The sequence below is a fragment of the Elephantulus edwardii genome, unplaced genomic scaffold, assembly GCF_000299155.1.
Source record: "Elephantulus edwardii isolate Elephantulus edwardi_28Jun2011 unplaced genomic scaffold, EleEdw1.0 scaffold00419, whole genome shotgun sequence".
NCBI classification, from domain to species: Eukaryota; Metazoa; Chordata; class Mammalia; order Macroscelidea; family Macroscelididae; genus Elephantulus; species Elephantulus edwardii.
This window is the reverse complement of record NW_006400169.1, coordinates 88,514-100,908: the sequence shown is the minus strand read 5'-3', so window position 1 is coordinate 100,908 and position 12,395 is coordinate 88,514. Positions and strand designations below refer to the sequence as shown.

Sequence of the window (12,395 nt, the reverse complement as noted above, 5' to 3'; positions counted from 1 at the left end):
AATTAAAGTCATATTTTGGCTCCTGTGGATTCGGTTTAATTTTCCTCAGCTTCAGCTTGAACTTGCATATGAGTAGTTGGTGGTCGGTTCCACAATCAGCTCCTGGCCTAGTTTTCACAGCTGATATTGAGCTTCTCCAGCGGTTTTTTCCACAGATGTAATCGATCTGATTCCTATCCATACCATCAGGTGAAATCCATGTGTATAATCTACATTTATGTCTCTTAAAAACATATTTGCAATGAATAAGTCATTGATTATTAACTAAGATGCCTGAAAAGCAAATAGTTCACTAGAATCAGGGCCTTGATAAACTTAGAGTAAGTTTTTTACTGGAAAAATGATAGCTATCTCAGCTTTTCCATCTTGTTTTCTGAACAATATCTCAATGATGCTGCCCCTACTGTCCTGCTGCTTGGGATCTCCTTGCAGACTGGGGCTTTGCCACTCCTACTTTGACTCCCCATTGGCTAATAATGTTCTTACTGTGGAAAGTCCTCAGGGATACAATGATGAGCATTCTTTGTTGCGGTACTGCAGGTTGGAGCCCTCCCTCGACTGTGCGATGTGCTCCAGGTACTGTGGGCAGAACGAGACCAGTGCCTGCAGGATCTCTCCAAGAATCAGACAGAAGACCTGGACGTGGAACAGCCAACACCAGGTATATGGCTGCAGTAGCACAAGGAACACTCTGAGATGGGGCTCATTTCCAGTCCTGCTAAACCAAGAGAAATCTGGGATCTCAGCCAGAATGAAGATGGTGCATGGTTGGTCCAGTTCTGTTAGACCAGATAGTCTGTTATATGGGGTATTATTTTTTAAATCCTGCCCAAATCCAGATAATCATGTGTTTCTTTCTTTCTTTCTGTAATGTGAAGTCAGTTTCTTCTCACCATCAGCTTCTGCATGATAATTAAAAACACTGAAATATTACAAAGCATCTTTTCAGACCACAATGTTATAAAATTAGAAATCAATATAAAGAGGATAAAGGGGGAGGTAAACCCTAAAGTACTCAGATGCTAAATAGCGCCTTCCTTGATCACTACTGTGTAATAAAAAAAAAGAAAAAATATAATTTAAAAAGTTCTTGAGGACCTCCATGACACAGCAAAAGCAGTACTCAGAGGTCAGTGTATACTTAAAAACACATAAAAAGAAAAAAATAGTTAAAACCAACTCTTTAACCCAACATCCTCAATAAATAGAAAAAGAACAACAAACAAATCCCACAGCTTCTTGATAAAAGAAAAACATAAAAGTAACAGCAAAAATAAATGGACTACAAAATAGAAAAACAATTAAAAGTATACATAAGATCAGGAGTTGGTTCTTTGAAAGGATCAGTAAGAGTGAAAACTCATTTACAACCCAAACAAAGGAAAAGAAAGAGAAGACACAAATAAATAAGAAATTAAATGGGTGCTGTCACAACAGAACCAGCTGCAAGAAAAAGGAAAAATGGAATATCATTAAAAGCTATATTGTTGTTGTTATGTGCAGTCAACTCACCTGTGACTCATACTGACCTTAAGTACAACAGCTCTGAAAACCTGCTCTGTTCTGAGCCAGTCTCACTGACTACAACACACCTACCACCATTGCCCCAGCTACTGTATCAATCCATCTCATCTCATCCAGGGTCTTCCTCTCTTGCACTATCCCTCTATCCTTCCAAGCATGAGGACTCGTAATTCTTGGCCATGTGCCCAAAGTATGTGAGACAGAGCTTCAGACTCCTAACCTCCAAGGAGAAACTTGGTTTCACCCTCACCAAGACAGACCTATTTGTTTTCTTGGTAGTCCATGTCATGCTCAAGACTCTTCTCTAGCACCACAACTTTAGTTTTAAGACATCAATTTTTCTTCTGTCATCCTTAGTCATTGTCAAGCTCTCTGATGCATAGCAAGTAACTGTGAAGGTCATGGCCTGAATGAGGCACATCTTAGTCTCTAGATTGACATTGTTACTTCTCAGTACTCTGGAGAAGTCCCTGATAGCAGGTTTTGCCAGTGTAATTTGTCTTTTAATTCCCTGATTGCTGGTGCCAAGAGTGTGGATTGTAGAGCTGACCAAGCTGTAACTATTAACAACCTCGATCTCTTCTCCATCTGTCATGGTGCTGCAAATTCTCTGACAAATTCTTGAAAACTCATACCCTCCTTAAAATAACAAAGACAAAATTAGAACACTTAAACACACCATCACAAAAGAAGAAAATAAATAAGTTATAAAAAAACTCCCAACAAGAAATATTAAATGCATTTTGTTTGAGAACTGGAACTAGGCAAGGTTGCCCACTATCACCTCTCTTATTCAATATTGTACTGGAAGTCTTAGTGATAGCAATAAGACAAGATAAGGAAATAAGATGTATCCAAATTGACAAAGAGGAGGTAAAAGTTAACTCGATATGCAGACGATGTGATAGAATACTTAGAAAACACTAATGGCTCAGGAGAAAACTACTGGATGTAGTTGGCCAATTCAGCAAAGTAGCAGGATACAAGATCAACATACAAAAATCAATTTAATTTATCTACAGTGACAAAGAGAATACAGAACTGAAGCTAAGGAAAAAATACCCATCACAATAGCTAATAAGATTAAATACTTGGGAGTAAATTTAACTAGAAACACAAAAAACCTATTCAAAGAAAATTATAAAACATTACAAGAAACGAAAAGAGACCTGGATAAATGGAAGAATATACCATGCTCTTGGATAAGAAAACTTAATATTGTGAAAATGACAATTCTACCAAAGGTAATCTTCAACTTCAATGCAATCCCAGTAAAATTACCATTCCATTATTCAACGAGGTGGAAAAGCAATATCCAATTTCATGTGCAAAGGAAAGAAACCTGAAATAAGCCAAGTACTCCTGAAAAGGGAAACAAAGTAGGAGGCATCTCACTCCCTGATTTCAAATCCTACTACACAGCCGTGGTGGTCAAGACAGCAAAGTACTTGTACAATGACAGACACATAGATCAATGGAATAGAATTAAGAACTCAGAAACCAGCTCATCTACCTATGATCAACTGATTTTTGACAAGGAGATGAAATAAGTGGGGAAACGAAAGCCTCTTTAACAAATGGTGTTAGCAAAATTGGAAAACTGTCTGCAGAAAACTCAAACAAGACCCACACCTCACATCAAACACAAAAACCAACTCAAAGTGAATCAAGGACCTAGGAGTAAGACCAAAGACTATAAACTTCATCATAGAAAAGCTTAGAAGAACTCTGGAAGCCTTAATCCACAACATAAACAGTCTTTCATGCATCCTGAAAAACCTACAACCAGGAGAGAATAAAATAGGTGAATAGGACCCTCTAAGAATCAAGTCCCTAGGCACATCAAAACACTTCTCCAACAGAGTAAAAGGAAAGCACATCGACTGGGAAAAATATTTGGTAGTGCCATGTCTGATAAGGGACTTATATCTAGAATTTATAGAATACTCTAGCACCTCAACGAGATAAAGGTAAACATCACAATCGTAAAATGAGCACAGGATGTGAATAGACACTTCACCAAAGAATTCCAGTGGCAAACAAACACATGAAGAAATGTTCAAAATCTCCAGCTCTAAGAGAGATTCAAATCAAAACAACTATGAGATATTGTCTCACCCCTGTAAGAATAGCAAAATTCAACAAAGCAGTAAACCACAAATGCTGCTGAGGTTGTGGAGAAGTTGGAACCCTTATTCACTGTTGGTGGAAGTGTAAAATGGTGCAACTACTCTGGAATGCAATATGGTGCTATCTCAAAAAGTTGGAAATAGAAGCACCATTTGACCCAGCAACTCCACTACTGGGAATACACCCTAAAGAAACTAGAACTGCCACCCAGACAGATTTATGCACGCCCATGTTTATTGTTGCATTGCTCACTATAGCAAAGAGATGAAAGCAATCCAAGTGCCCATCAACAAATGAATGAATAGAGAAGCTGTGGTACATTCACACAATGGAATACTATGCAGCACTGAAAAACAAGGAACTCATGAAATATTATCGAAAATGGATGACCCTAGAGGACATTATGCTGAGTGAAATATCTCAGTCACAAAAGGACAAATACTGTATAATGCCATTATTATAAAACAGGACTGACATGAGGATTGGGTGAAAACTAAGAAAAGAGGAGATAAATAATGTACACTGAATCAAAACAGATAAGTGAAAGAACTGTTTAAAAGGAATATATGATTAAGTATTATTTGCATAACAGCAGTCCAGAATGAGAGGTGCATTGCAAAGTGAACTGTGATAAGGGGAAGGGAGGAGATTGTGCAACAATGAAAGATTTTTTTAAATTTTTTTCTACTAGTTTATTTACAAAACTCAAATATAAATTTGAACAAATTCTTTCTATTTCCCTCACCACCCCCCATCAAATTGTACTACCCAATGTTTAATCCCCCCTTTCCTCCTGAACATCAACATCCCTCTGCTTCCAGCCTCTCTCACCCCTCCTGGATCCTCATACTCTACAATAACGGTTTTATACAAAATTTATCTTAGTTAGTTAGTTAGTTAGTTCACTCGGCATAATGCTCTCCAGTCCCTCCCAAGTTAGGTAATAATTTACAAAGTTATTGCTCCTGTGTGCTACATAGTTCACAGTGTTCGGCTTCACAGCAACCACGAGTTACCTCTGTACAGTAAGTGGACATACCAGGGTTACACGACCTAGAAGAATGTTTCATGAAAAACAATTAAAGACAGGCCTGAGGGCCACGGAGTAGAGTCACCCACCTTTGGCTTGGGAGCATGACTCTAGGACAACTCTCTCTCTCTCTTCTGTTGTTGTTGTTGTTAAGTGCCATCGAGTTGTAGGTGACTCATAGTGACTCTCCATTGTATGAATGTACCATAATTTCTCAATCCATTTGTTTGTGGTTGGACATGTGAGCTGTTTCTATGTTCTTGTGATGGTGAATAATGCTGCTATGAACATTGGTGTAAGTGAATGCGGGGTGAAAGTAGGGAGGAAAATGTGCAACAATGAATCAATGCAAATCCAAGCTGTCTGTAAACATTGGTTAAAATGTCAATAATTTTTTAAACCAACAAAATACCTAAAAACAAACAAACTAACCAAAACCAAAAGCCCCAACAATATAAAAACAAACTACCTAAACACTCTGGCCCAGATGGCTTCACCAAACATTCTTCCAAATTCTACAAAACACTCAGAAAAGAACTGGCACCAATCCTACTTAAATTATTTCAGAATATAGAAGAAGAAGAAACACTTCCAGGTCAATTCTATGAAGTAAGCATACCCATGATATCAAAATCAGATAAAGACCCCGTAACAAAAAAAAATTATAGACTAATATCCCTCCTAAACATAGATGCAAAAATCTTTGACAATATCCTAGCCAATAAAATTCAACAGCATATGAAAATAATAATTCATCATAATTGAGTGGAATTCATATTGGGCATATAATAAGGATGGTTCAACATAAGAAAAACAATCAATGTATTCCACCACGTTAATAAACAAAGGAGAAGAACCACATGATCATTTCAAGTGATAAAGAAGAGGCATTTTACAACACTCTTTCTGTGTTGAAACACTGAACGAAATAGAATTAGAGGGGAATTCCCTTGATGTAGTTAAGAGTACATATAAAAAATATTTCTGACATCAGATGAATCCTCCCTGAAAGCAGAGAATACTAGAAAGATGTCTATCTGTGTTTTATTTAGCACAACATATTATGGACAACATTGAGAAGAATGGGAAACACAGAACACTTAATTGTGCTCTTGTGAAACCTATACCTAGACCAGAAAGCTTTTGTGTGAATAGAGCAAGGGAACACTACATATTTAAAACTACTACATATTTTATAATTGTGTGCATCAGGTCTGTATCTTTCTCCCTACCTATTTAATCTGTATGTGAAACCATTCAAGAAGTCAGACTTTATGAAAAAGAATGTGGCATCAAGGACAGAGAATGACTTATCAACAACCTGTGCTATGCACATGACACAATCTTGCTTGCTAAAAAACGTAAAGAGGACTTGAAACACTTGCTGCATAAAAGACTACAATCTTCTATATGGATTACATCTGAATATAAAAAAAAACAAAACAAACAAAAATCCTCACCATTTGGCTAACTGGCAAAATCTCATTATATGTGGAGAGAAGATTGAAATTATCAACAATTTCATCTTACTTGCATCCACAATCAACTCTACTGGTAATAACAATCAAGAAATCAAGAGACAAATTGCATTGGAAAAGTCTGCTGGGGCCTCCCCAGTGCTGAAGAGCAAGAATGTTTATAGACTAAGGTGTGCATGATCCAAACCATGGTCTTTTCAGTTACTTTCTATGAATCTGAAAGTTAAACAATGACTAAGGATGAGAGAAGAAGAATCAAGACCTTGAGTTGTGGTGTTGAAGAAGAGTATTGACTATCCCATGGACTGCTAAAAGAACAAGTCTACCTTGGAGAAAGTGCATCCAGTGTGCCCCTTTAGAAGCAAGGATGGTGAAGCTTTTCACATGCTTTATGTATGTTGTTAGGAAAGGCAAGTCCTTGAAGAAGAACATCATGCTTGAAAACGGAGTGTCAGTATGAGAGAAGAAGACCCTCAATAAGATTGACTGTAATAAGATGGGCTCAGGTATATTGGAGATGCTGAGGATGTCACAAAATACAGCAAAGTTCAGATCTGTTGTTCAAAGGGTCACTATGAGACACAGTCAACTCAATGGCACCAACCACCACCACCACCACCATCACCACAACTACTACAATCACCACCACCACCACTACCACCACCACCATGACACAAAGGCAATAGCTAACATCACCCTCAATAGAGAAAGATTAAAGGCATTCCCTTTGAGGAACAGGCAAGGATACCCACTCCTACTCAATATTATATCGGAAGTCCTAGTAGAGAAAAAAGGTAAGAGAAGGAAAATAAGAGGCATCCAAATTGACAAATAGGAGAGGAAAAAAACTATCTCTTTGTGCAGATGATATTGTAGCATACATAGAAAACCAAAAAGTCTCAGCAAAATGGTAGGGAAACTGTAGTACATCCACACAATGGAGTATTACATGACATTAAAAACAAAGAACTCTTAAAACACTATAGAACATGGACATTGTGCTGAATGAAGTCAGTCGCTAACTGTTGGTTACTGTATAAGACCACTATTAGAAAAATAAGATATTTATGGGGAAGGAAGAGAGTAGGAAATGAATGGATAGAAAATGAACACTTTAATGCAGTAGGTGATGGGAAGTAAAAATTAAATTAATGAAGGATCAGGTATTGTGTGTATTGCAATTAACTATCTCAAGCAGGATATATATGACTGATTGACTGGGAAGGGAAAACTAAGGAAAGCTTAAAGTTAGAAACAAGTGTGGAGTATGTTTACGTATGTATGTTTACCATTTCTACTTAATATGGATTTTTCAAGAAACTTAACCTAACAAATATTTTAAAATAAGCAATATAATTAATTCAAAATGTTCAACTAATTTAATTAAGTATCATTTTAATTAAAAAATAAAAAATAAACAAGTGTGGAGGGTTAACAGAGATAGGAGTGAAGGGAAAGGGGTTCACAACTAGTGGATGGATGAACAGGGTGAAAGGAAAGGGGGGATACAGCAAGGATTTGATAAGACATTGTAACAAATGGTATTGACAAATTGTAATTAATGTTATTTAACATTTATATGAATGATTGAATAAAAAACAATTTAAAAAATATACAATAGTCATCACTCTCCAATATATCTTCAGCTCCTCAGTTAACCCTTACACATGCCTCTCCCCGCCTAAGTATTATCACTTAGTCCAACCCAATTGCTTGCAATTGCCCTGCTGTGTGTGAGTCTCTCAAGCCTCCTAGCTTTGTACACGCTGAACCTTCTGCTAAAACATCTCCTCTCTCTTCTACACTCTGCCTACCTCTGCTGACCTTTTAGATAATTTTGGGAAAGATCCCAGGGAGAAATATGAGCAGTCTCCTCTAGAAAAATTTACAACCTGTGAAACCTAGTGGAGGGTCACTGTAGGTTAGGGTCAGTGTCAAATCCCAGCTGACAGCAGTGGGTTTGTAAAATGGATTGGATGAGTTTTTTTTGGTTTTGTTTTTTGGTTTTTTTTTATGCGTGTACCGTCAAATTGGATCTGACTGGTACAGGAGGCGACTGTTCCTCCTTCTTCAGGAGAGCATCTGGTGGATTTGAACCGTGCACTTCTGGGATTGCAGTGCAGTTTCCTGCCACTAGGCCACCAGAGCTCGCCAGATTGGATGAGTTTTCTTGCCCTTGTCTGAAGGCAGGTACTGGCTGTGCCACTTTCCTCTAAGTTCTTGTGCCAGGCACCAGGTCCACACAAGTTGGGTACCCTTTGTATTGATGACTGCCTATGTGAGTGACATGGACCTTAGATAGAGAGCAAGGATTGAGAGGGCAAAAGAAGAAAAGAGAGAACTGGCTCCAGGGGAGACAGAAATTAAGTAGAGCCTTTAAGGTTAGCAAGATCCCACAGGGATGTGGGTGGAACTGGCCCCTGATTTGCCCTGCTTGCCACAGATTGCCTGAGATGATCAGTCAGTCTATGTAGAGTTGTCTGAATCTGGCCCTACTCTGCTCCATCACAATCTCCATCATGCTCACACACATATTGTAGTCAACTGTAGTCAATGTGTCAATCCATCTCATTGTGGGTCTTACTCTCTTCCACTTATCTTCTGCCTTTCCCAGCATGATGGGTTTTTTCTCAAAGTACATGAAAAAAGAGTCTCATCATCCTTGCTTCCAAGGAGCACCTGGTTGCACTTTCCCCCAAGACAGATCCTCTTGTTCTTTTTGCAATCTATATTATATTCCTTCTTCTTCTCCAACCCAACAACTCGAAAGAATTTATTATTTTTCAGTCTTCCATATTCATTGTCAAACTATCAAATGAATACAAAACCATTGAAAACACCATGACTAGGATCAGGCACTCCTCTCTTTTTAAAATTATATGCCTGTTCTTTACCATTTTGGAGAGGTCCTTGACAGCAAATATCCCCAATGCAACATTACTTTTGATTTCTTGACTGATGTGTTCATTGTGAATCTAAGTAAAATTAAATAGTTGACAAATTCAGTATTTCCTCTATTTATCATGAAAATAATAAACAGCCTGCTGGCCCAGTGATGACTATTTTTATTTCCTTGATATTGAGAAGAATTCATATTGAAGGCTGTAGTTTTTTCTCTTCTGCAGTAAATACTTCAAATTTTCTTCACTTTCTGCAAAAACTGTTATTTCTTCCAAATAATGCAGGTTGTTGATTTATTTTCTTCCAACTCTGATGCTACATTCTTATTCATGTAGTCCAGCTTCTCAAATTATTTACTCAGCATACAGATTGAATTGGTATGGACTAAGGACACAGACTTGATGCACACCTTTCCAGATTTTAAACCATGCAGTATTATTCCATTCTAGCAATTACTTCTTGGTCTGTGCTTCAGGTTTGTTGTTGTTGTTTGTTTTTGGTTTTTTCCTTGAAAGTGCGTAATTTAATTTTTTTTATTGTACTAGTTTGTTTATAAAATTTGAATACATTGTTTTTTACACCAGAGTCTTACAATTTATCTCACACCCCTGACCCATCAAATTGTACATCTCCATGATGATTCCATATTTTGCATGAACACAATTATGTGTTCTTGATTAAGATTTCCATTCTTCTCAATGTTATCTGTAATTTGTTATAATTCACAAAAATGTCTTTGTTGGCTATCCAACAGAATATGGAAATTATAAAAAAATATCATTAATATCACATGCAAGTAAAAATTTTGCTGAAGTTAATTAAAAAGAAATAGTACAACAATAGGGAAGTGCCAGAAATTCAAGCTGGATATAGAAGAGGTCGTTGCTCATGTCAGATGGATCTTGGCTGAAAGCAGAGAATACTAGAAAAATGTTTTGTTGTGTTTAATTGACTACTATGCAAAGGCATTTTTTAAAAAAAATTTACACTTTTATTGGTAAGGCCAATGGATTTTTAAGAGAAATTTTAATTTAGAACTCAAAAAACAAGAAACACTGGCCATAAAACTTCACATTTACAACTGTCTATTTTCCCACATTCTACTTGTCCTCTATAGTTTAAGTTCTAAGATTCTGATGAGGGAGCATTGAATGAACACATTCCTGATTCCTCACAGTCATACAGTCTGTCTGCAGAAATTATTAGGAGCCGTTGAGTACGACTCATAACGACCCTATGAACAAAAGATCTGACCCCTTCCTGAGACACAAGAGCCCATTGCAGCAGTTACCATGTCAATCCACTTCTTGTCAACCCTCCACTCTTCCCAGCATCATATCCTTCTCCAAGGAATAGCACCTCCTAGCACAAGTCCAAAGTATGTAAGTATCATTCCTGTCTCCAAAGAACACTTCATCTGCACCCTCTCCAAGACATATCTGTTCATTCTCTTGGCCATGGGATGTTCAGTGCTCTTCTCCAACACCACAGCTCAAAGATGTCAATTCTTTTTTCTGTCATCCTTATTTTTTGTCCAGCTGTCAGATGCATAGCAAGTAATTGGAAAAATCATGGCCTGAATCAGACACACCTTAGTCCTCAAACTGACATCCTTACTCCTCAATAATTTGGAGAGTCCCCTAACTGCAGATTTCCCCAGTGCAATGTGTCTCCTTATTTCCCCACTGCTGGTAACAAGGGTGTTAATAGTGGATCCAAGAAAGATGAAGCTTTTGACAGTTTCAATTTCCTCTCCATCAATCAAGGTGCTGCCTATCGGTCCAGTGGTAAGAATCTTTGTTTTCTTGACATTGAGATGCAATTCATACCAAAAGCTACATTCCTCGATCTTCTGCAACAAGTACTTCAAATCTTCCTCACTTCCAGCAAGCAAGGTTGTGTTATCTACATAAAGCCAGTTATTGCTGAGTCTTTCTTCAATCCTGATGTCACACTCCTCTTCAGAGAGTCCAGCTTCTTATATAATTTGCTCAACATACAGATTGAATAGGGCATGGAGAGATAATACAACCCTGACACACCTCTTCTTAATTTTAAACCATGTAGTGTTCCCTTGATTTGTTTGAACAATAGCATCCTCATCCAGGTATAGATTCAGCATGAGCATAATTAAATGCCTTAGGATTCTCGTTCTTCTCAATATCAGCCACAACTTTCTATGACCTACAGTCAAATGTTTTTGCATAATCAATAAAGCATAAATATACATTATTCTGGTGTTCTTTACTTTCAGTCAGGATCCATCTGACATCACCAATGATATCTCTAGTGCCAGGGCCTCTTTTTAAATCCTGCTTGAATTTCTGGCAGTTTCCTGTCTATGTACTGTAGAATGAGAATAAGTATAAATCTCCAGTCAGTTGGCCTGGTAGGTTGTCTTCCAGATTTCTTGGCATAGGTTAGTGAGCATGTCCAGGGCTACATCTATTTATAGAAATATCTCAATTGGTATTCCATCAATTCCTGGATCTTTTTTTAAAATGAATACCTTCAATGAAACTTGGACTTCTTCTTTCTCTACCATTGGTTCTTTTTCATATGGTACTTCCTGAAATGGCTCCATGTTGACCAGCACTTCTTCGTACAGTTACTTCTGGTGTGCCTCCATCTTCTTTGGATGCTTTCTGCATCATTTAAGATTTTGTTCATAGAATCCTTAATTGCAACTTAAAACATAAATTTGTTCATGAATTCTTCCAGCTTGAGAAATGCTGAGCATGTTCTTTCCTATTGGTTTTCTAACTACAACTCTTCACACCTTTCAATACTTTTTTTTTTTTACCTTTCAATACTTTTGTCTTCTCAAGCTACCCTTTGAATTTGTTCTCTTACTTTAGAGTACTAACTTATGTTCCCATTCTTTCCTTTTATTTTGGTCTCTCTACGTTCTACTGCTGATTTCAGAGTCTCTTCTGACATCCATTTTTGTCTTTTCTTTCTTGTCTTCTTTTGTGTTCTTCATGAATGATTTCTTCATATCATCACACAACTCTTCTGGTCTTCTGTCTTTATTGTTCAATGTGTTAAATTTATTCTTGAGATAGTTTTTAAATTCAGATGGGATAAACTCAAGGTCATTTTTTTACTCTTATAGAAGGGTTTCAATTTTCTTCAATTTTAATTTGAACTTCCACATGAATGAGTGATGGTCTTTTCCACAGTCAGCCCAGGCGTGATTTTGACTATTGATAGTGAGCTTCTCTAATGATTCTTTATGCAAATGTAGTCAATCTGATTTCTATGTGATTCAGCAAGTGAAGTCCATGTGTATAAATATCATTTATGTTTGTTTATTTTTGAAATATAACATA

General features: G+C 37.2%; 1 protein-coding gene across 1 annotated transcript in view; it reads left to right on the top strand.

Moving 5' to 3' along the window:
• SCTR (secretin receptor) overlaps window positions 1-12,395 on the top strand; it is a gene marked incomplete at its 3' end in the record, with an annotated part of 107,761 nt that overhangs the window by 7,740 nt on the left and 87,626 nt on the right. Inside the window, exon 2 of the mRNA XM_006902503.1 lies at window positions 541-661. Within this exon, the coding sequence (XP_006902565.1) occupies window positions 541-661 (121 nt within the window). The remainder of the gene's footprint in view (window positions 1-540; window positions 662-12,395) is intronic.